Source organism: Buteo buteo, chromosome 21 (genome assembly GCF_964188355.1).
Source record: "Buteo buteo chromosome 21, bButBut1.hap1.1, whole genome shotgun sequence".
Taxonomy (NCBI): domain Eukaryota; kingdom Metazoa; phylum Chordata; class Aves; order Accipitriformes; family Accipitridae; genus Buteo; species Buteo buteo.
This window is the reverse complement of record NC_134191.1, coordinates 2,440,540-2,464,251: the sequence shown is the minus strand read 5'-3', so window position 1 is coordinate 2,464,251 and position 23,712 is coordinate 2,440,540. Positions and strand designations below refer to the sequence as shown.

The window sequence follows — 23,712 nt, the reverse complement described above, 5'->3', positions numbered from 1 at the left end:
ATACTTACAGGTGCAGTTCCCTTGTATCCATCTTCTGCAGTGTTATTAGTTGGGAACACTCCTTGCCAGATATTGGCATAATGTTGACCTTTCGGCTGAAGCTTGTTGCCCCATGGGAAAAGTCTATTAAAAGACATACACAAGAACAGTTGCAAACACTTAAAAAAAAAAAAAAAGACATACACACCACACACACCCCCCTTCCTCCCCACCTTACCCTGGAGAACTGTTTGTATTCCAGCTCCATTTGTACCAACATCTAGCAGGTTTTCAAAGAGAACAAGGGTTCTACGAGGACAATTCATACATGAAGGAGGGAAAGGCAGCTCTGCCCTGTGCAGTATGTAGTCCAGGACACAGGATGGAGAAGACATTAACCCGTTATCCACCTTGTCTCCTCCTCCTCCCCAAACCCACAGCCAGGTAACAGGTGGATCCAGTGCCCCTACAGGCGCTGTGCAGCGATGTAGTTATTTACTCCTTAAGGTCTTCTGCAACTCTTTTGGCCTTGGCACTAAGCTCCTCCGCTACACCTTTCATCTCCTGCAATAGCAGCAGTCCTGTGCCTTGGCATTTTGTCATACCGCCTGCTCTCTTGGGCTCTTTGCATTCTCTTCCCATTACAGAGTTCAGATTACAATAAACCATTCAGGGAAACTCACTTCCCTAAAGGAATCTGTTCAGAGTAAGTCAGTGTTATATTTACCACAGATGTGCATACTACACAAGAAAAAGACATTGAGGGTAATAAAAACCCACACAACTCTTCCTTATCTAGTAAATACCGGTGTTTAACATTTATCAGAGACATATTTGTGACAAGTACCTATTTTCAAGACCCCCTCGACAGCTGTATTCCCATTCAGCCTCAGTTGGTAACCGTTTCCCTGCCCAGGTGCAGAATGCCACAGCATCATTCCAGGAAACATGAAGAACTGGATGATCCATTCTGGGGAACAAAATAAACAGCACAAGATCATCAGCAGAACTAGGCAATCTCACAGCTATACACCACAAGCACTTTAAGAAACTCTTTTAGAGATGGCCACAACGGACTGTGAGGAAGTTTCACAGTTCAGTTACAACTGGACAAGCTATCAGATTACTTTTACAGAAAACAAGCTACTTGAAGAAAGACAGCAAGATGCTGGAAAGGAAATGCAACCATCAGAGAAAAACAAGGAAGAGAAAAAAAACTAACTTCTGCTTGTCTCATCATGCTTTTACGTACAGCCCTCTACAGTTAAAAGAGACATTTGTGGCTTGTGCTTTCTCACAGTCTCACCTCCGAAACCTGCTGCACCCAGGAGCCAGTGAGGAACTATTGACACGCTGGCTCCTGTGGAAACATAGGTGCTCAGAGGCCCAAAGGAAGACACCAAAAGCCTGCAGCATTACTACTCCTTGGTAGGCTATGACAGTATCTTAACAAGAACTCCAGATTCTCAACAGGAAAATTTACATTGCAGTTTAATGGCAAATGCTCTTCACTTCCCTGGGCACTCTTCTCTTTGCTGCAGGTTCTTTGCTGTCAGTTGTAGGGTTTTTGAGGGAGAGGTTGGATGAGAAAGAGTCCTTTACTCTTAGCAACATCATCTTTTGCAGCACCCAATCCAGTAAACAGTGAACTGAAGAAATTTAACAAAAAAGTATTTTTCTTTGCGTGTTTCAAGCAGTCCACAGTTTACATGAAATCTCCCATCTTTCCTTTGGTTTAGTTTCAGGATTGCCCTTACAATCCTTGTCTTTTTCCAGAAAAAGACAGAAAAAATGCCTAGTCATTCTTGTCACATGGATCCTCCCCATCCAAGCCGCTAATAGACCAAGATACTTCAAGAGCTGAGGGTACTGGTCCAGAAGACAGATACAGAGGACTTCCTATTAATTCATCTTTCCTGCCTCATTTAACAAGCCAGCATATGCCTCTTGGTCCATTAGGCTACTTCCACGTGGCAAGTTCACCAGCAGTTTTACTAGGCTAGGTTTGCACCATACTTTGCAAGACTAGATTTACATGGCACATTTCCAACTCTTATCTGCTGACTGTGACCTAAATTCCTCCATCTCCCCCCTAACAACGCCTCCCGATATGATCTCTATTTTTGCCTCAGATAATTCTTTCATTGCCCTTGGAGAACAGACAACGGACTTGTTACTAAGCAGTTCAGCCATCAGGTGATGTTACACTAACACAGCCCTCTCCTTGGAGGACACAAAAACATGCCCGAATCTACTGGATCTAGGCTAAAGAGTCTGACTTTATTTCAAACAGCAGTTTTGAAACTTTAACTAGTTGCTTAAGGCAGCTAGTGCCAGCTGCATTGATACCTGCTTAGCGAGAAAAAAAGAGTTGCAATATAAGAGGTCCCAAATGAAGAGTCACATCCAAGTAAGCATACAATAATATACGTAACTGAACAATAGCTTTCAACATGTGCAACCCAGGGCTAGTTCTGCAGTATCCATAAAAAGCACCTGAGAATAATGAAGCCTTTTGATTTTCTAGGCATAAAATTCATTCCACTTCTGAATGGAAAGAGACTGCATAAAGACATGGATCAGCAAGTTTCAGGGTTCATACTAGCAAAGCATGGCACCAACTATAGGCTGTTAAGAAAAACTAGTTTTCCAAAGCATTTAGTGCTTCTAGATAAATCCACAACTGATTTTCCACAATAATCAGCCCACAAAGTCAGAATACAATAAAAAGCACAAAACTCTTCAGTCTTCTGCTGCCAGAGACATAGGCTTCCAAATCCCAGATGGACAACACACTACACGGACTCCTAGAGTCCACGTGCAGCTAGTATTTAGTCTTCCTCTCCGAAACCAGATCTGCATTGAATGCTCTAAAGTTTCTGACCCTCTAAAGATCTACTTTGTTTCACTGCTGATATACAAATGTGAGTAGAAAACACAGGGAAGCACATTTCAGTATGGTCTCTTTTCCCTCAGGTAGAAAGTGCTTATAGACCTTTTTGAAATACTACTACGTCATTGACCATACAACCACTGAATATTGCATGCAACACACTAGAAGATGGGAACATAGTTGCAGAAGCAGCAGCAAACAGGTAACTAATTAAAAAAAAAGACAAACCTTTCTTGTACCCCCATACCTGGTGCAAGTTTACAGGTACATTTACAAGCTCTGTGTATTCCAGTTGAATGGCCACTTATGGCTTACCTGTTGGAGATACTAGAGTCATGACCCTCAGGGTGCTTCCAGTTGGCTCCCTTCACAGGCAACCACCAGGGAGCAGCTGCAACCTGAAAAGGGACAAGAGTGGCCAGGGAAGAAGGCTTAAATTCCCAGCTAAAGGCTATTCTGAAAAACCACCATGTGACAACAGGCTACAAAGCTCTCACTCACAGCTCGTGGCTCTGCCTGCAGCCAACTGACCTATTATTCTGACAAACCAAGGTGATCGTTTGATCGACATTACAACACTCCCAGCCAGAGAACAGCCCAAGGTACTGAACAGCACAAAGAAAATACCACCCAACCAACAAGTGAGAGGGAGACCAAATCCTGAGCATACTTTTTGGAAACATTGCCCTCTGGCTGTCTCTCCTTCCCTTCTACATTTTCTCACCTGCAGGTCTGATACAAAGCACCATTTATTCTCTTTGAAAGCACAGCCTTCAGCACATCACCTGTGCTGGACCAGACTGTCCTCTCAGAAATTCTCAAGTGTATCTCTTCACCTCTGAAAACTATGCCAAGAACACTCAGATGGCAGTGGTTGGAAGAGGTCATCTGGAACAGTACAGTTTTACTCAATTCTGTTACAACAGTATCCCCACAGTACAGTTAAACAAGCTAACCATCCGGCTGACTTCAGTCTGACATTCTGCAGAGACAATAAAAAAAGACAATTTTGGCTTAAAGAGAATTTTCATCCCAATTATTTGCTCCCTAGACTCAGTGTTTTGGAATAACTAAAATAAAATCCTGATGACATCCTTTAACTAGGGTCAAAACACACATCTTGCAACACATTTGCTTTCCAGTTAATTAACTCAGTAAGCTGATTTTAAATTATTTGCTATCAGCTTCCAGAAGGTGGAGACAGAAGAGCCACAGAAGTCAAGTGAAGCCTTCTTTTTTTTCCCCCCAGTTGGTTTGCTGAACAAATCAAGCTTGCAGACAAAATACTGTGCAACAATGCAGACATCAAGTACTTCTCTAACCAAAAGTCTCAAATTTGATTCTGCAATGCCAAGGAATTATTCCTGGAATACATTCATTATGGATTTCTTCTATTAAGCTTACTTCAAACCTGAGAGGGTCAGTACACAGCATGTTTAACTATTCTATTCTGATTCACATTCACTTAGAAATACCTATCTTAATAATGGGCCCTTTCAGAAAATTGAGGCAAAACAGAACACTTATGCTAACCATCAATAGTGGGTTTTTTTCCAGCAGCTTGAGTGCTTGTTTCTAAAATATTCCAATTTCCATTATGAACAAAAATCAAAGTAAATAACCCTCCAATGCTTTAGGAGTTAAATAACCTACCAGCTGGTTAGCCCTAGACCGAGGAGGTCCAGATGCTACTCTAATACTGGCCTGCAGGACAACCTCCAGCAACTTCTGCCCTCTCAACTGCCCCTCAGCTTTCCCCGCTCTACAGATGGCAAAGGGAAAAAGTAGAGTATTTATTTCTCTTCATCATGCTGCTAAACCAACTTTGTGAAGTGTTACACACACAAGTAGGAATTGTGCCAAGAGCATTACCCTTTAACTCACCAAATCCTTCACAGGAAGGTCCAAAAGTAAAAGTCACAGAAAGCTGGTGCTTGGGAGACAGAGCACCAGCCCAGTCAATTTTAGCAGCAGCTACTAGGAGGAAGCTGCATCCTTCAACAGTGACAAGCATTTAACATGTAATTACATGTGCGTGAGAAAAAAAATTATCTATGACAAACTTAAGTTGTTAAGAAAAACTCTGGTCCAAACCACACATCAGATCTCTCATTTGAATGTTTCAGTAGGAAAATAAATTTCAGTGCCTAAGAAATAAAAGTGCTGCTAATACACAAAGACATATTATATTTAAAGCATCTGATCAATCTATGCTATAACAGCTCCCATGACAGCTTTTCACTCTTCTCCCATCATCACACACAAATTTTGCCTACAGCATACATCTGGGTACCTTACCTAAAAGCTCACTGTAAATCAATAGCAATCCCAGAGTAAAGCTGCAGAGTCGTTGGCTTAAGCTCAGCTGAAGAGCCCACAGCTCTGTAAGCTCTAGGCAAGAGCCCTGGAATCCCTAAACATGCTGCAGGACTCCTCCAGGCTGGGAAGTCATCCACACACAGGTTTTTGACGCTCCAGAGAGCGAGTGAACATCAGTGTTAAGTACAAAAGAAAAAGATGCTCTCAGCAGCTTGCTGATGACTGAGATGTTCTGTCCATGTGCTCTCTACCTAAATGGGACCCTCCAGGCATACTACTAAAGTAATGACATTTGTTAAAGATCCTGCTTTCTGATCTCCCTAGCATGGCAGGCACATAAATTGACAAAACCACATAATTCTGGCTCAGTATCTAACAAAGCCAATGATGTTCTCATCAGAAGTGGAGCCCCTAACCTTTTCAAAAAAAAAAGCATGAGAAGAATTTGATCTCTTACTGGAAACTATAGCTCTGTTACTGAGCATTCAAACCCAAAGGTGGGATCTTCATTCAGAAAGATACTCCACTCAACTCTCATAGCACTAAAACTTCAGAATGACCAAGCTGCTAAACAGATACTACAGTCAGTAGGTTTAAAACTAGTCTGACTTAACCAATTCCTTGTATATTTTGAGCTTTAACCTTTAATCTATACTCAAGATAGGACAGAAATCCAAAATTAGAATTTTACAGCTCTTTAAGGAAAATAAGAGCCGTAGTACCATTTGCTAAAGGTTCTCCGTGAATCTGAAAGATCACAAGTAAGATATCAACCCAATAGTTTCTAAGCACAACATGTTTTTGTAAATTAAACTGCTTGGCTTTGGATTAAAAAAAAAAAAGCAAAAATCTCTGCAGGAGACTGCAAAGACTTACACTTTAGAAGACTTTAATTTTGGAAAACATTTTTGTTATGCAAAAGAAAAAGCAGATGCTTTCAATCAGAATGGTTTATTTTAAACCAAGAAAAATATAGTCTCTCCGCATGAGAGCACTACGTGTGCACGTCTTCTGTTTCTGGCTCTGCTGAACTGAACACCAAATGGCTGCCAGTCTTTGCAGAACACCCAGATCTTTAGAGAAGTTACACATATAGTACTAGGACAGCAATAACAGTGATAGAGTACGTACAGCCTTCAATAATTAATTGGAAACTTATCTAAGTCAGCCACGGACACGAGCGAGCATGCACCAAGATGCTCCTTCCAAAAGAGAAAGTCATGTACCTGAAATTTACAGTCCTTTCAAAAAACTTCTCAGAAGTCTTTAAAGCTTTTAATTGCTCTAAATCTAATTAGTGGAAAAGCTAATTAGACAGAGATAGTACAACATCACAGTTAATACGGCAAAGCCCTCCCTTGCCACTAATAAGCTTAGTTACTTTCATAAAGCTTTGCAGTTCTCATGCTTCACTCCAAAACATGTGTTCTGTAGACTGGCAACAGATTCATTTTGTAAAAATAGCAGCATATGCTGCTGAATAGATCTTGAAGAGATACTGAATTAGAGGACAATACCTCCTTCGTTTTGATTAACTCTTTACAGCATAGCCTATCGCTTGTAACAGAATCGGTTAAAAACGTAATGGCCCTGCAAATGTTACACAACTGCCTCCATACACAAGGAAATGCAGTTCTAGCAGCAAGGCACATGTCAGAGGCAGAGAAGCTCAATGCTTGTTTTGGTCTGATCCAGCTGAAAACTTGGATTATCCAGCTCTCTGTTCCAGGATTAAACTTTAAAGAACTCACTGTTCTGCTTATCACAGACTTGTAGCACTGTGAAGAAAAGAGAACATGGTATGATAATGCTGGGAAGATATACTAACAGTTAATTCCAACCTACGAGTTTTCCACTCTAATGAAGCGATTTGGAGAACTAAAGCCTATACTCCCACTATCAGCTTGCATAAAATTCAAAGTTTGAAGCATTCAATTTTCTTTTCAAAGTAGGTTGGGATATCCTAAGTCTAATTGCTCCATTAACTCATGATTTCAAGATTTTTAGACTACTTTACAATTATCTTGAAGAAAATTCCTTTCTAAAGATACATAGAAAAAAATGAAAGGGGGGAACATCAGGAAAGTGAAGTTTCATCGTCAGCATTACACCGTTACTGCCACTGCAAAAGCAGTAAGGGAATACCCTTAAAAACACACCCAAAACACACCCAAAAAATCCAGCCAATAACCATGAAAACATTTGTATTAGTCTTGCACCTAACATGACACTGGACATGTTAGGAAAAAAAAGCCAACCCCCACTTTAGCTCCAAATTTCAAATGCAAATCACATTTATGTATTAGAAAAATTACCAAAAATAAACTCAACTGAGTAGCTAATCTTGGCTCTAATTCCATCTCTAACATGCAGCAAGTCACTTGAAATAACAAAGCTGTAGATTTTAACCTTGTCAGGCCCATAAGATGATGAGAATTTCATGCTGTTGTCCAGACGTGTAGCACCAAACATTTTTTTTTGATGTGCTACAGCATTAAAATGCTATTTTAATATAATAAGGCCTGTGTATACTAGGTCGAGATAAAAATCTGGAAGAAGCAAAAGTTATTGCAGAGTAAGAACTTCAGCAATGTAGGAATCAACTGTCTGAAAAGAGATTTTTCCCCGAGTAAAATGTAGCCTATGTCTGGAAAACACTTCAAGAATCATTTATTAAGCAGCGGGTTCTTAACCAAAGATACACACACTTCAGTTTCAGAAGCTGACTTAATAGGTTACCATTTGTTTGAATCAGATTGTGTTAAGCACTGTACATCTTTAATTTGCTCTTGGCTGCAAAAGCAATGTGTGCATCAGCTGGAAGCAGGGAAGTTGTGAAGCATTATCTCTGGGAAATACACCCAGTGGTCTGGACACCCTCACTGGTAGGATTGGTAGGACGTGAGAAAAAAACCTTAGTGATTCAGTGAAGAATGTAATTTTTGGATGAGGTTTTATTTTATCCATGTAAGGCAGATGCACATAAATCTCTGTCAATTCTTCCTCCTCTAAGCCACATCCTAAACCCTGAACAGCTGATTAATGAACTACTGAAGAAAGAGGCAGACAGAAAATAGAACATTTTTAGTAGGGCAGAGAGTTTAAGAAATAAAAGTGATCACTGTGCAACAGATGAGCCACTGTCACTTTCCCCTCGGAAACCACAAAGAAATCACATTAGGCGGGCTCCTGGTCACAAGGAACTTTACACCTATATTTTTAAGTAGCGTACCTTCCCAACAACCCTCCAAAACTTCTTCCCTTGCTAAGAACCAGGGCAGAGACCTCTCTCCCACCTTCCGCAGGCAGCTCCCAAGCACGGATCAATCCCTACAGCACCTCCGTCCCACGGGAGCCCCGTCTGCCAGCCTGGCACGGCCAGTCAACGGGTGACCTTAACCTACACCTGCAGGAGCAGGCGACGGGTACGGACAGATCGACGGAGCGTCGGGATTGCGATTCCGCCGTCGCAGACATCAGCGAGCGGCAGCTATTCCGGGCTGCTGCGTTAGCACAGCCCAGCTCTCCACCGACGCTTACCCAGGCAGCGTTTTGGCTGGCTGCGGTCAAATCCTGCTCCGGGTCGGAGGGGGGACTCGGCGGAGGGCAGAGACAAAGCTGAGCCCCCCTCCTCTGATGGATTCGGCTTTGCAGTCGGATTCGGAACACATCGCACCGCGAGGGGCGGTTTGAAACGAGCCACGCAGTGGTCCCACTCGATTTTAAAGCTGTTCTCCAAACGCAAGGAAGATCCCTCCGGCAGATGCACGCTCCCCGTTCACCTTCGCCAGCCCGCAGCTCCGCTTCTCCTTTTTGTCCGTGCACAGAAAATGACACCAACACGACCTATTTCTATGCGGTACAACATCTCTATAGCAACGGGCTTGTGTTTAAGTTGAAACAGCTGTAACGGAGTCAGGGAGACATTGCAATGTAAATAGTGTGGAAGCGAACGCTGCTTCGAGGCTCAGGACAAAGAATAGATCTCTCCTAGCCAGTTATCGAGGTTGTCATAGTAGCTGCATACGGGAGACAATCTACATACGCCGCTATAACTCATATTTGTACTTGAAGATATTCTGCAGAGAAGAACAAACCTTCTATAATTATGTACATAAACTGAACTGAAACTTGATTGTCAAACCCTCCACTAAATCAGTAATTAAGCACACTGAAGCAGCTCAGAAGTTGACAGCTGAGTATTTTTTCCAAGGAGATAACTAATACTTCATGCCGCCAGCTTCTGCAACGCTACTGCAAGTCCCATGCTATTTATTATATCAATTAAAAGTCTCAGTGCCCCAAAAGCTCAAATTACAGAAGAATCTGGTTTCGTTCTTATTTTCTAAGGTTTCTAGCCTCCCTCATTAGCTCAGAAATAAAAACAATACCGGTTTTTGTGTAATATTGAATATTGATATTGTTTGCCTTAAGTCCCAATATTTTAAAGTAGTTTGAAATTGCAGTACCACAAAAAGGAAAAGCAGCAGCTTTATAGAATAAGAATAAATGTATTTTAAGTCATCAGTTAGAGAAAAGATTTCAGACTTAATTGGAAACTAGCACTTTACTATATGAAGGGACCTTTTCCTTTGTGTAAGGGAAGGTCATCGAATCTCAGTGTAATACTTCACAGCTATGTCAATCCTCCAAGTAAAATAACCAAAAATATTTGATGCTAAAATCCAATAAGATTCATTAGGTGCAAGTTTTAGAATCCAAAGAAGTTTCTTTTGAGGAACTGATGTTCCTGGTGAGCTCCATCTCTGGAAGTCTATTTTTCAGCCAACATCTAAATCTGCACTCAAGGTAGTAATTTTTTCCAATAACCAAGTGAATATGAGCATTAAGAAAACGAGGCCTGCACAGCTATATCTACAGCCTGAGGCACAGGCAATGCCCCCCTTTAAAGCTGTAGTTTATACTCATAAATATGGACTAATGTTACTGGTAATTCCCAGCGAGATATGCTTCCTGCACATCATTCTTTATCCCAATAGTGAGAGCACAGTGTAAGAAGATCGAGATTAACAGCTCCATCTTCCCAACTCCTTATGGGGGATATCTGAAGCACTGGGGTCTGCAAGAAATAGGCTTGCCCATCTCTTCCTTTGATTTCAGTTTCCTCTCTGAAAGGCCTCTGAAAAAGCAAAAGCCAAGTGTGGTTGAAATTAAATTTACCCCTAAAGTAGCAATAAGCATATTTGTTAACCGCTGCTTATGCATCCTATGTATGTTGACTTTCTATCAGTATCAGACAAACTATACAATAACCTACCTGCTTCCCCCCTCAAGCCACAGATAAGCAAGTTCATATTGCGTGCTGTCAGAAGGTACATTCTCCATAGTAACTGCTACAAACACTAGCACTGCTATACTACCTGCAGTCGTTGTTTGTTTCATTATTCTGAAATACTCATTTGAAATGCATAATGTTTTCATTGTTTTTAGAATAGGACTATGCCCTTTGAGTTACAGGCTAGAGGCACTGTTATAAATAGGTAAATTGCACAGCTCAAGACCACTGCAGAGGTTTCCATATAAATAGGGATGAAAGTAGCATCCCATAGTTCTGGATTGACCAGAACTCCTTAATAGTATTTGCTCAGGTCTGCCAGTGAACTAATTTCATTGCCTTCTCAGACCAAAAACTCAATACCTCCTAAGGACAAATGAAGTATACAGATTTGTATGCTTTCAGTCTCTTCATGGCAGAGTTTATCTGGCCTAGAAGCAAAAATTAATTTTGCTATCTTCCACAAGCCAAGAATAAAAATGTTCCCACTGCTCTCCAGTGAGCAAATCTGACTTACGCTGTACTCCAGTCTCAGTAAGTGCTATCCTGTTTACCTTTTTCATGGTAGCTGCACAGCAAGCGAAACCCTTGCAGTTATTTGCAAGAGCCCTCAAATCCCCTCACTGGCAAGCACGCCTCAGTACCTTCTCATTTCACAGACACAATCCCCATGCTTTTTGCTCTAAGATACATTAAAATGCCATATAAATGGCATTTTACAATGCCATGGAATAACAGTACCCTTTCTACTTCCTCTGTAACTAAGTCAGGGAGATAAAAGAGCAGGAAAACAGTTTCATAATAAAATAAGAATAGCAAAATCTCTAAATTTTGAGCTTTTTCCATTTCCCCAAATTATCTCAAAAGAGAAGGAAAGAAAAAAATAATTTCCAAATGCCAAGCTATTGGCAATTCTAGGCTGTGTTTTATCTATGACATCTAAACCAAAGGCCAAGTACCCAAAAAGGCCATAACTTAATAGCTGTACAGATGCAGTAATTGGTAGTTGATTTTAATCAGCAAGTCTGAGAACTGATTTTAGCATCTGAAGCTATCAAAACTTGTTAAGCCCATACAAAACGTTTTTGTTTCAAAGGACCTTCTACCCTTGCCCTAGAAAAATCCTTTTTTATTTGAAAAAGTCCTCACCAAGTCTATCAGTAACACCCTCATCTGTTACAGAGCTAAATTTTCGCTCTCTGCCATGTTACCACTGCAAACTTCAAGGCCAAAACTAAAACTCGAGTTCCCAGAAATCTAGAACAATTCAATTATTGGCTGCTACACCCCTTTTTACTGCTTCCCTTCCAGAGGAGAGTTAGGTCCAACCTACATTCCTGTAGCAGTGGCTATCTAGGAGACCACCTCACCTCCAGGAAACGCACACCCAAAGCTCCAACAATTATTCTACGTGCTAAGCTGGTTTGCTCCCGCATTAGCTTTCACCAGCCCCACCTCTGTTCTAATTTAGCTGTCTGCTTCTGTTGAGGGCCTATGATAAATGTGTCTGGTTTAAGAACTGGAGAAGCCAAAGTAGCCAAATAGAGCAAACCCCCAGATACTCTACGACAGACACATGCAGCTCATTATTTATACCACTTAGTTCAGTATCTTCACTTCCACCTTTCTCCAATTCTTTCACTACATATGAAATACTACTTCCAAAATAGTACTTCCAAAATATACATTCCTGTTGCTCTTCCCCTATACACACATTTGCATTTAGCACCCCTGTGCTTCAGCTGGAGAAAAGCCTTATCAAAACACGTCTAAGCCACTAAGGCAAAGTAAAAATACAGTCCTTTCTCCCATCAATTTGGTGGAGGGATTTTCAGTACCAGTAACACACCAATGTTTATATCTTATTTCTGCTTTTCATGGTGATAGTTATGATTCAGGAAGGTATATACCACAAGCTAAAATATGAGTTGACTAAGATATACATTGAGAAAAAAGCCTTAATCTTTTCTATTGCTGGTCATTACAATCTCCTGATGAAAACCAACTTCATGCAATTTACACTTTTTCTGATTACATTTGAACAGTTACACTGCAGCAGCCAATTTTTAAAGTGTGCTCACTTTTTTTTTTTTTTTTTTTTTAAGTAATTGAGTAGTATTAGATTCCTTTCACCTTTTTTTCCCTAGCAGACACTAGTAGATTTTAAACATTTTGGGCAATGTAACAAGAAGCTAGCTTTTATTTTCTATTGTTTAATTTAAGCTTGCAGATCCTGAGGAAGAATTTGCCTTTGCAGAACCCTTAAAGTCCCTGCCCCATAATTGGGATGCTTCTACATTTTCACAACAAGAAGTGTCTTGCAAGTTGTCTATAGAAACTTGTTTCTTGAAAGCATGATCTATAGAAAACTGCTAACACATTTTATTAGTTTCAGTTAGCCGGGATAAGCATGGCCTACACAGAATCCAGTTGTCTGAGAAGCAGTCTGACTACATTATATTCTAACACCACATCCCCACAGCTGATGCTTCCCTTCCCTGCAACCGAAAGACGCTTGCTTGTTCTAGGCTACAAATTGCACTCTCACAAAAACCAAAGACCCTCAAAACAACTAAAGTCCACACAGTACTTTCAACATTTATAACCTCTTACAGAAAACGCTTACTAGAACAACAAAAAGACGCAGTTTTGAGAGGCAGAAGCATATACAGATAAAATTCTAAGCTGTATCTTCAGGCATTAGACTTTGCTTTCCACTCTACCACTGAGCTGCCTTCTGACACCTTCTCCTCGCAGACAGAAGTTCCTTGCTGAAAGCTGGATTTCATGGTAGGTAGCTGGTGAGGGGGCAGGCAGACAGGAGGAAGAAAAGCAGCTTCTAGTTTCTTTTTCACATCCTCATGATATTGCCATGTTTTAGAACATAAGTTTGTCCACAGCATCAGCATAAAGTTAAGAAGTGCCAAACTCCAAGGCAGTCAGTCACTATGCTCCAGATCACTTTACCAAAATAACTAGTACAATCTTTCTGTGTGTTCATTTTGACAATGATCTGCGTGCCAGCAACTCGCAAAGTGACCTGATAACAAATACTGAAAACATGGCAAAAGGACAGTCTCCTAAAGTTTACTTTTAACAAATACAGAAAACTTTCATAAAGAACCAGCCAAAAAGACCAGTTTGGGCTCCATTCCAGCTCTGGCATAATACTTGTTCTGTTAGCATTACAGCCAACACTTCAAAATTTGGCTGACACACCCAGGAAAGTGACTCCCAACACTCCCTATGTGTTTATAAAAGTAGCCAAGACTGAGCTTACACCAGCATTCTTAGAGTTTGTTTGTTTATTTTAAAACAGAGAGCCTGATTTAGGGATTTCTCCATCACAGAACTAGGGTAGGAAAAAGAATTTCTCTAATACCAACTTTTATGAAGATGGGATGAGCCCATCTGCATTTATTCTACCTTCAACATCAGTGACACTCGTATTTGGGAAGTCCAATTTAGTCCTCTTAAATCTCACTGTACAGAACTGTTAGTCCTGAATTAAAAGATAACAAACTATTCTTGTAATCTTTCTTCCCTTGCAGTAGGAAACAAAACCCCACATTTTTTGCCAATCCTTCACAGCACACATTGACATAGGGCTTCTTGAAACCTCCGATCTATCAGTCTGCCCCTTGAAGATAAAAATCAAACTCTACAGACTTCCCCCTCAACCAAGAGCATCATTTATGTAGAACAATGAATATTCACTATTGTAAGGTATTGCACCATGCACATGGAATAAAAATTCTTTGCGTGATAAACTATTTTTGGAGAAAATTAAATTACTAAAACTAAAGCCCCAGGTATTCTCAGTTGTTTATCATAACAAATAATCCTCTAAACTCTTGAAGTTGTACCTTGGATCAAAAGTTGTACACAAGTAAAACCTTGCTACTAACTAAAAGAAATAATTTCATCTCAGACTGTCCCACCTCTCTTTCTTTGCTTATCTAGCACCAGAAGGTACAAAAGGTGGCAAGAAAAAGTTGTGCTCCTTTATAGACGCAGTTTCACTTGAACACTTATTTATGTCTAACTGAACTATTGCCAAAAGATGCAGTTTCAGTCCTGCTACTACCTTGTGTAGTATCTCTGCCTTGTGTACACCCTGCTTAGCTGTGTTGATTCCAGCAGTTGCAGAATGAGCCAAGTTATCTTCACTGATCCAAAAGAAAATTAACCAAAAAAGCAAAAAAATTCCCATCCAGAGTAAAAGCAACTTGAAGCCACGTGTGTCCCTCCCTCCCCCCAAATTGCCCCACTATGCACATCAGAATGCTTCATTTCTAAGGCCTTTTAAAGGCATGGGACAAGATATCTGGAAATGCAGTGTGTTCATCAGACCTGAGGATAATTCTGATGGGAAGGGACCTCAGGAGGTCATCTTGTCCAAACTTCTGCTCAAAGCAGATCAAGTCATCCAGCAGATGACAACACATAATCTGCTTACTATCGGGAGCTGTAAAGGTTTAGTGACCTGTTAAGGTTAAAGAGGAGTTAAATGAAGCCTAAGAAAGGCTCAGCAACACATTCACAACAGGAAAAGGGGAAGGGGGGTGGGGGGGGCAGGGAACCTTCACTACCAAACTTTTGGGGTTTTTTAAACTAATATTCACTTCCACTCAACAGGAAAACTGGATCAGTTCCAGTTTAATCAGCACTGCACCTGCCAGGATCACTATGTTGCCCTAGCAAGATGAAGGGAAGTGAAAAAAACAGCAAGGCATAAAGGACCTTCTACAGAGATGGAGGAAGCACAGTAAACTTTAGCCATTCACAACATAATAAGCACTCTTACAGACTCAGGTCTGCCATAGAAATGGCACTTAGGAATATTTGCGTCTAGTTAACCTAGAAAAAGCACTCATGCAAGCATGGCTGTTGTATCAGATACACAGATTATCCTCTTTTTCTTAAATCGGTAGGATCCAGGATTTACCCACTTTGGACATAAGACTGCACTGGCAGAACATGCCAGTCACATGTACGTATGTTCTTGGAGCCAGAAGCACTCCTGTTCTTTGCCTACACAGCACATCACTCAGGAGAGCCACTAGTGACATCTAAATTTCTGAAGCATCACTGTGTTACACATAATACAATCAAACAGCCTTCTATCTGCACCACTTACTACAGTCCTAAGTATCTCTCACTTCAGAGCCAAAAGACAACAAGAAGGGGTTGATACTAACTTTTGCTTATCAGAAGCAGACTTTTTGTTTGTTAACAAAAAAAAAAAAAAAAAGAGAACAGTGAATAGACTGCAAATCCTCCACACTTGAGGGAGTATATTATTCTAGGCCAAACCCCCCTCCATAAACCCCATTTTTGTACACAGCTTCAGGAACATCACACAATTTAGCTCTTACTGCCATAATTGCTAACACATCTACCCCAGTGATTGCTAAGTAAGCTTTACCCTGCTGTGTTACTCACTGCCTGGTGGATGTCAGCCTTCACTTCTTCACTCAGCATTCCCTCAAACACAAAGGAATCGCCGAATTTCTCTGCCTATATAAAGAACAAAAGATTCAAGCATATTATCAAAGGAATGTTATTCTTAAAATGCCACTCACATTTACAACTTTATTTTATCCAGGATAAGGAAATTCTAATAGTAATTTTGAGTTTTCTTTCAAGGAAGCTGTTTTGGAACAGAAGAAGGCATTTTATCTCTGGGTGTCGTCATTCTTCAACAGCCACTGGACAGATGGCAGCTCACAGAACTTCTGCAAATGTTTTTACTTTTATTAATTAAAAACGCAGTTCCAATTGTCCCAACTGCTTTAAAATGCTACAGTCAATCTAACATTCAAGGGCCTATTTCATCTCTCTTATTCTTCCTTTGGTAATTACAAACTTAGGCATAAACCTTGTCACTTACTGCTCCTTCATCATCACTAGCACCATGATTTAAAATGCTGTTGAAACAACAATAAAAGAGTTAAAAGTAACCCAGTCATTACATCTAGCATTATATAAAGCCAAAAGAAACAAAAAATACAAATAATTTCAAGGAATGACAGTGCATGATACCAATGTAGGGCTTTTTTCCCTTGGTAAGCCAAGTGAATTGATATACTAGGGAAGTCAAAACATGTTATCAGAATGCATCACATTTGCCCTTCTCAATTTCTTCATTTTATTATAGGCATTCAAAGACTGAGAATGATCACCATGGGCTGCTTCTGCATGCTGAGAACTCTTCAAGAAGCACAGTTTGAAAGAAGGATCCCATTCACCACCCAAATAGCAAGAAGTTTTAGCATATGACTGTAATCTTTATATATTCAGTTTCAGAAAGGAAAGAGAAGAAGAAAACACATAATTTCTTTCACTTCCCCAGTCTGAAAGACCCAGACAAAGATGCGAACACGTTTATCAAAGAGAAGAAAAAAATACCTTTTCTTTTTTTTCCACTCTTGACCAATCTGAAAGATCCAGGCAGAGGCAAACAGGTCTATCACCTAAAGGACCCCAAATTTCAGCCTGACAGCCTCCATCAATGGCTTTTTTATTATTATTATTTTGTTAAAAAATACTTTTGGTTCAACAAGATAGCTATACATCTGGAGATTTTTTTTCTTCAGCTTTCTATTTACTTTCAAGTTTCACTTGCCACTGCAGTTCAGTCTAGTCCTTAATAAAAGAAAACCAAAAAGTAGGTTGGTTCTGTTTACCCGCAGTAATGTGAACATTATTTAAACACACAAAAACCAGCTCAGCTGCATCCCCCCAAAAAAACATGCAGAATCAGTGCTGTTTACTCTAACTCTGAGTTTATTTTTCCAAATCCAGCATAAAAGGGGGCCCCATGTGAGGGGGGTGGGAGAAAGCATAAGTGGAGCACCCAGCTACACCAGCTGAGCCACGAAGTACTGTCTGAAACAGACTCCATCCCATGCAGTGCTACATTTAAATACCACTGCACATCTGCTCATTCCAGAAGCCATTTGCAACAAGTAAGCCCTGTTCAAACTCAAAATTGTTAAGCAACATTTTTTTGTAATTATTGAGCTAAGAACTTAAAAACAGAAATAGTGCCGTAGATAAAAGAAGCCCTTCATCCAACCAGAAGGATCCTGTCTTCCAAATGAGAACCAGTTTATCAAGTGAATTCAGCAAAGTGCCTCCTTTGAGACCTGATTATTACTGAGGCTTTTATTTGCCTAAAAGGCCTGTCAGGGTTTTATAAAAGTTGCGTAGGAACATTCAACTGTCAGGAAAGATCAGAGCCCCAGGCACAGGTAGCTTCTTTCTTGGAAGAACCTTAACATATTCTTTCTTAGCCCATTGTTCCCAGCCACATGCACAAAACTATTATTATACTTGCTATTCTATCTTCTTTAGACAGCAGGGCTTTCTGTTGCTCAGCTCATCAGCAAGTAGCTGCGCTGAACTAGCCTGAGAGTCCTCAGCCACCATAGTCTTTTAAATCCCTGGTCCTCTAAAATAAAGAAAATCTAACAACATAGTTGTACTGGTACAAAGACATCCTAGGACCCAAAGGTCAAAAAAACCCCAACAACAAAAAAAACCCAAAACCCTGCATAAACATCTTCAGCCATCTGTTAGCTTCACCCAGGCTGCCTCGGTCATGCTGCATGGAAGATACTAGTTCAGATATCAAGACACTTAATAAGTGTAACTGTATACATCTAAACGCCCTTTCGGACCCCTGGGCAGCAAGGCAAGACAATTTTCTCTCTACACTACTTACATCAGAAACATTCTGGTATGCAAACCCCAAGCAAGTAATTGTGACATCCTTCAAAAAAGAACAGTCTAAGTTTTTAATGGGGATTTTGCCAACACAAAGAAAGATGACAGGAGACTGTATACCCTTCCGCCTTACCTCCGTAACGTACCCAGTAGAATTCACGAATCTCTCAAATTCCTCGTTGCTGACCTCATACTGATCCATGTAGAAACTGTTAACGTGGACTCTTCTAGCAGGCCCTTCTCCATCTTGATGTATTTCAGGCTCATCGGTGCCCATTGTGAACACTCCTCCTGGAATAGCGACCATCTGCAAAGAAAACACCACCCAAAAGATTATGAAAACGAAAGACTGAAAAGTCTTACTCCTCCTCCACCTCATCTTTGGAGGTGCTCTTGCTTTGAGCAGAATTTCACTGACAAAAACAGCACAACTAAATGGCAACAGGGGCGCCTTGATCACCACCTGTTTGGAAGAAACAGCAAGCAGAACTTAAATTGAGAACAAAAAAAAAAAAACATTTGCAGCTCTTTCGACATGAAGTCTGGGTAATTGAGAACTTTCACTGAGGGTAATACTTGTGCTCTGATGAGGAGAAACATGTTCTCCTACTGTACCCAAGAGCCAAGAAAGAATCCAGAGTCCTTTCTATTCATTTTCAGATTAGGAATTTTGGCATTTCACTCTACTCCTATGAAGGCTTGATGCATCAATGAAGAATCTGGAGATTACAAAACTGTAAAGTGCTCTTTTGTGGACAAGCCTATGCTTGTTTGCATACTAACTACACATGATTTTTCATTTAAAAACAGGCACGTGCAGGATTTTATTACCAACTGTGCTGCTAACTGGCAGGTAGGCACAGCACCTGCAGCTCTGTGTACCAGAGATGAGAAACTTTCAAGTCAGTTATATTCCACTCCTCTGGAGGACTGGCCTTGTGCAAAAGCCTCAAGCTTCAGAAGTAAAGGACAAGTGACAGAATAACATTTCAACTATTTCAATAGGATGTTTTCCCTTTAAGGCCTCAGCCAGTTTCCAGAGAATCACAACACGTTTTCCCTCAACTTTAGTGGGATCTTTCCAGGACAAGGAAGGCCCCAGAGGTCTTGTCGTGCCTCATCAGATGTTTCCTGAGAGCGCTCCTCACCCAAAAAACAAGAGCATCCATGATCCCTGCTCAGAAGCTTGTGCTGCAATGAAGAATGACAGCTCAGGCTGCATAAAAGTTTCTCAACAAGCAGGTGATGTTTCAAGGGCTGACTACCCAAGAGCTAGTTTGCCAAGCAGTTACCCAACTCATCACCAACAGATGGAGGAATTGGGGAAGAAAACTCCCTCTCCTTTCTTTTCAGTATTCCTGAGCTACCTTCACCACCTAACTCACGTCCAATTCAGCCACCTCATTCCTCCTCTGGCAACGGTCAGAAGCTTGTGAGTGGGTGAACCCCAAGAAAGCCAGCCAGCACTGGCTTACACATCCACTGTGGAAAATAATCTGGCATGTCATATCGCACCTGAACATACCCTGGCAGTGATCTGTGATCACACACTACTCTTATGACAGACTCAAGCAGGCGGACCAGTGACAGAACCTAAACAAGCAAAGCCAGTTCTAAGATATAGCAGCATTTTTATTTTTTTTTTACAAGATCCTGATGTCTGGTATGCAGGAAATTCAAGTCTAATAGCAGAAATATTCACTGAGGGAGAAGTTCCCAGACTACCACACTTCTAACACTACTCTAGAAGTTTAGTTCAAGTTCTGACAGAAAAAGCAGCCTGGGATTTAGATGTACGACCGTTCAAACAAAATTCCATATGCATACAGTGGAATAACACAGTATGCAACATGTATATTAGAAGTAGCCAAACTGCAGAGATAGGGTTGTAAAAAATGTGAACTGATGTTACATTATTTAGATGACGATGCGGGTACACAGAACCAAATGTGAACTTTGGACTTTGCAGGTATAGCCATTTTGCAGTGCGGCCTAGATTATAGGACCTTGATTCTTCTATAGTTTGATTTTTTTTACTTTTTTTTCTTACTTGACAAGATTCTCTTCATAAAGTTAAACTGTTTTGGTGAAAGCATCTATCTGTTGACTCACAAACCAGGAAGACAAAGAATCATTAGTTACCTGCCAGCTTCTGGAGTTTACTGTTATTTATGTAGTTACAACACCGCCAGCATACCAAATGATCAGTAAATAAGTTCACATCAGCTATCCAGCACCTCTCCCTATTCTAAAAGAAGCTGGAGTATTTGATATAACCGTGCGTATCCAATTTAATTGGTTCTTCTCCACTATAGATCCCTCCTCTTGCTTGGGTATCTCCCAGTGGTGCTTGAAATTCACACAACTTGCAAGGGGCCTGTAAGAAGGGCTACAGATACTTTTTCCTTTGAACTAACCATATTTGAAGCTAGCTGCATCCTCTCCACTAAAAAGAATCTAAGCACTTACAGATTGCCTTTAACTGAATCCATAAAAGGGCTTCAGGATAACCTTGCTTACATTTTTTAGGACTTAAGGAATGACAATGTGATACAAAGTTGCGCCACTCCCTTCTTTCCAATCTCTTTCCAACCCACTTTAGCTAAAACAACTCCTAGAAGCAGTCTTCAAAGCAAGATTCAGAGCTCACTAGTGAGCTGCTGTCTGTGAAATTAATGTGAAAAATCAGCTCTCGCTTTACAGCCTAGCATTCATTTCCAAAATCTGAAAAGTCTCTATAGATTGCCAGTGTACAGTCAGCTAGAAATGTCCAAAGGTTTCCTTATGAACCTGCTGCTTTTGCAGCCCTCTCACACTGTGACAGCTGAGACTTCTGGCATGTCCACCAGTGTTGTGTTCAACTGATACCAAACATCGATTCCACAGGATTATCCTCCCCCACCAAGGCTCATTTCACAGCTCCACCTCCTGCTTGGAAATAGGACCTTCCTTTGACAGCCAGCTCTATGATAACAGCACATCATAGGACACAAGGCTCAGATGTCTGACAGCGCTCCTCACCTGAGAACAGTGGAATACACTAAATGAAGAACAGATTTTCTGCATAGACATCACATCCAGAGGCCACATTTGTATAGTTAATTAAGCAACTTTAAACATACAGTTTTAACATACAGGTAGCTAACACCAAGGAACTAACTTCTAAGAACTATGGAAGCAGAAGTCCAACAGCAGAGGCTGACAGATATGTTATTTACTGTATTAGGTAGAGTGTGCAACAATAATGGCCTGTATCTTCACAATATTATTTAGCTAGCACATGCAGTTCATTGTCAACTTCAGCTGAACTTCAACAACAGGGACTGTATTTGCCTATGATTATACTTATGTTGAAAGTATTGTGGTAATGTAGAGCAGACCCACTAAAACACTAGCTCTCCAGTTCTAAAAATGTGGTGGAAACAAGTGATCTCATTTGTGCTTGAGGTAGAGGCTAATTCTTCCCTCACTTCTGGTAAAAATGTTTTCTAGCTAAGCATAACCAAATTATGTTGTGAACATAGCTTAAAAGCCAGCACTAATTAGTTTTCAACACCTACTGTCGAAGTTGCTAGCTGCCTTGCATAAAATAAGAGTCAAATCATTTTTTCACCTTACAGTGAGACCCACAGTGAAATGCTGAAATTGATTACACGAAACGCATATTAGTGACGTAAAGCTCAAGTGCAATATGGGTTATTTAATTCATACTCTTTAAATATTGTCACATTTCTTAAGTGCAGCCTGCAATAGTAAAGTCACGATTACCACTGTGCATCCTTCCTTTTACTTAAGTTTCCACACTGCCTGCATGACACAGCTTCCCAGCGTTACAACACTAAGAGGCAATGAGAGAGGCAGCCCCTCACATTTTTACTATTTGCAAGCCATCTCGCACGAGAACAAGATCAAAGTCTGCCATGGTAGAATATTGATTGTCTGCTAAAGTTTACTAGCGCCTTTTGTGAAATGAAACAGCAATACCATTTCTAATAACTGATGATAGCTCATTTAGTGAAGCATTTGCTCTTCAATAATACAGAAAAACCTCAGTATCCGTTCGCAGTAGGCACCATCATCGCACATCAATCCACTTTAAGCATTGCCTTCATCAAGAAGGCACACTCAGCTTCGCGTGGTGTTTTTCAGAAGAGCAGCAACAGCACAAACAGAAAGGAATAAGCAATTAAAGAGACTTTCACTTGAAGAGAACCTGAAAGGCTATCTAGATACGGATACATAAACGATAGCTTTACTGAAATACACACAAGAGACATGACACATCACTTGCTGGTGTTTCAATTCCTTTGGTATCAACACAGACCTAAAAGAAACTGGGTATGGGAGGGGGGACCAGAGCCCCAGTAGCATTGATTTGGGCCAAGTAAGGGGCTACACTAACAGGGCTCCCACCTCCCCAGGCGGTACGGCAGCAGGCAACCCCCCTCAGGTGAGTACTCCAGCACACGTATTCCCGGTGTTTGCCAGTTCAAGCTATGGGGAGGCCTGTCAAAACAAGCAGCCGAAAAAACCACCCAGACTCAGTTTGTCACGTCTCAGCTTTGCACAAGGGGGGCGGTGAGGACAGACACGGGTGGGGACACGGGGAAGACCACCGGGAGACCAGCACCACTGCCCAGGCCTCTCTCCATCTTCAGGAGCACCCGACCGGCCCGGCAGACGCCCGGGCTCTCTCTGAGCAGGAAAAACGAGACAGGACCAACCCAAGCACCCGTGCCCGAGCCGAGGTTCTCACGAGTTCGGCCCGAGAGAGCTGCGAGGCGACTTAAATTCGAGTTTCTACACAGCGACCCGCTCGTTCGGGGTTCTCCATGAATCCCCCCGAGGGCCGCAACAGGCCCTGCTTCCCCCACCACCCCCGGGGACGCCCCACGGCCCGGCCCGACCCCGCCGCAGTCGCCCGGTCCCTCAGGCCGCCCGGTCCCTCAGGCCGCCCGGTCTCCCCGCCTCAGGACACTCACCGGCCCGCGCCCCGCGCTCCGTCCGCCGCCCGCCGCCGAGTACCGCCGCTTCGCTACCTCCCGCCCGTCACCACCGCCGCCCCGGCTAGCGCTGCACCCGCAGTCCCCGCCGGGAGCTGCCTCCCCGGCGGCTCCATCGGTCGCCGGCAGCAGAAGGAGGAGGAAGAGGAAGAAGAGGTAGCGGAGCACCCAAACGCAGGCCGCCGCGGGCGCAGCCATGTTGGCGAAGGCACCACGTGCCGCCGGCGGTCAGGTGACGAGCCGCGCCTTAAAGGGGCAGCGCCGCGTCCCTGAGGGGACGGAGGCGGGAGCTCGGTCCCCTCGCCGCCCTTCCCGCCTCCGCCCCGGGGAGGTTGTTCGCGCACCTGAGGGGGAACCGGGGTGCTGCCCCCACAGGGACACCCCCCCACACACACCCCCGGCAGGCACCTCAGGAGTCCCGCCAAGAGCAGATGTGTGGTTCTGCCCCGCCGGGCCGGGCCGGGCCGGGCCGGTCTTACCTCACGGGAAAC

The 23,712-nt window shown here is 42.0% G+C and overlaps 1 protein-coding gene across 2 annotated transcripts in view; it reads right to left on the bottom strand.

Moving 5' to 3' along the window:
* SUMF1 (sulfatase modifying factor 1) overlaps positions 1–23,425 on the bottom strand; it is a 38,800-nt gene extending 15,375 nt beyond the window's left edge. The window contains exons 1-6 of one of the 2 annotated variants that reach the window (XM_075052632.1): positions 23,201–23,425; positions 18,352–18,525; positions 15,933–16,007; positions 3,188–3,270; positions 827–949; positions 9–123 (exon numbers count right to left, since the gene is read on the bottom strand). In XM_075052632.1, the coding sequence (XP_074908733.1) occupies positions 9–123; positions 827–949; positions 3,188–3,270; positions 15,933–16,007; positions 18,352–18,525; positions 23,201–23,419 (789 nt within the window). In that variant the 5' untranslated portion in view covers positions 23,420–23,425. Of the gene's footprint in view, positions 1–8; positions 124–826; positions 950–3,187; positions 3,271–15,915; positions 16,008–18,351; positions 18,526–23,200 lie in introns of both variants that reach the window. The other variant, XM_075052633.1, reaches the window with a different exon arrangement.
* Positions 23,426–23,712: the final 287 nt, after the last annotated feature.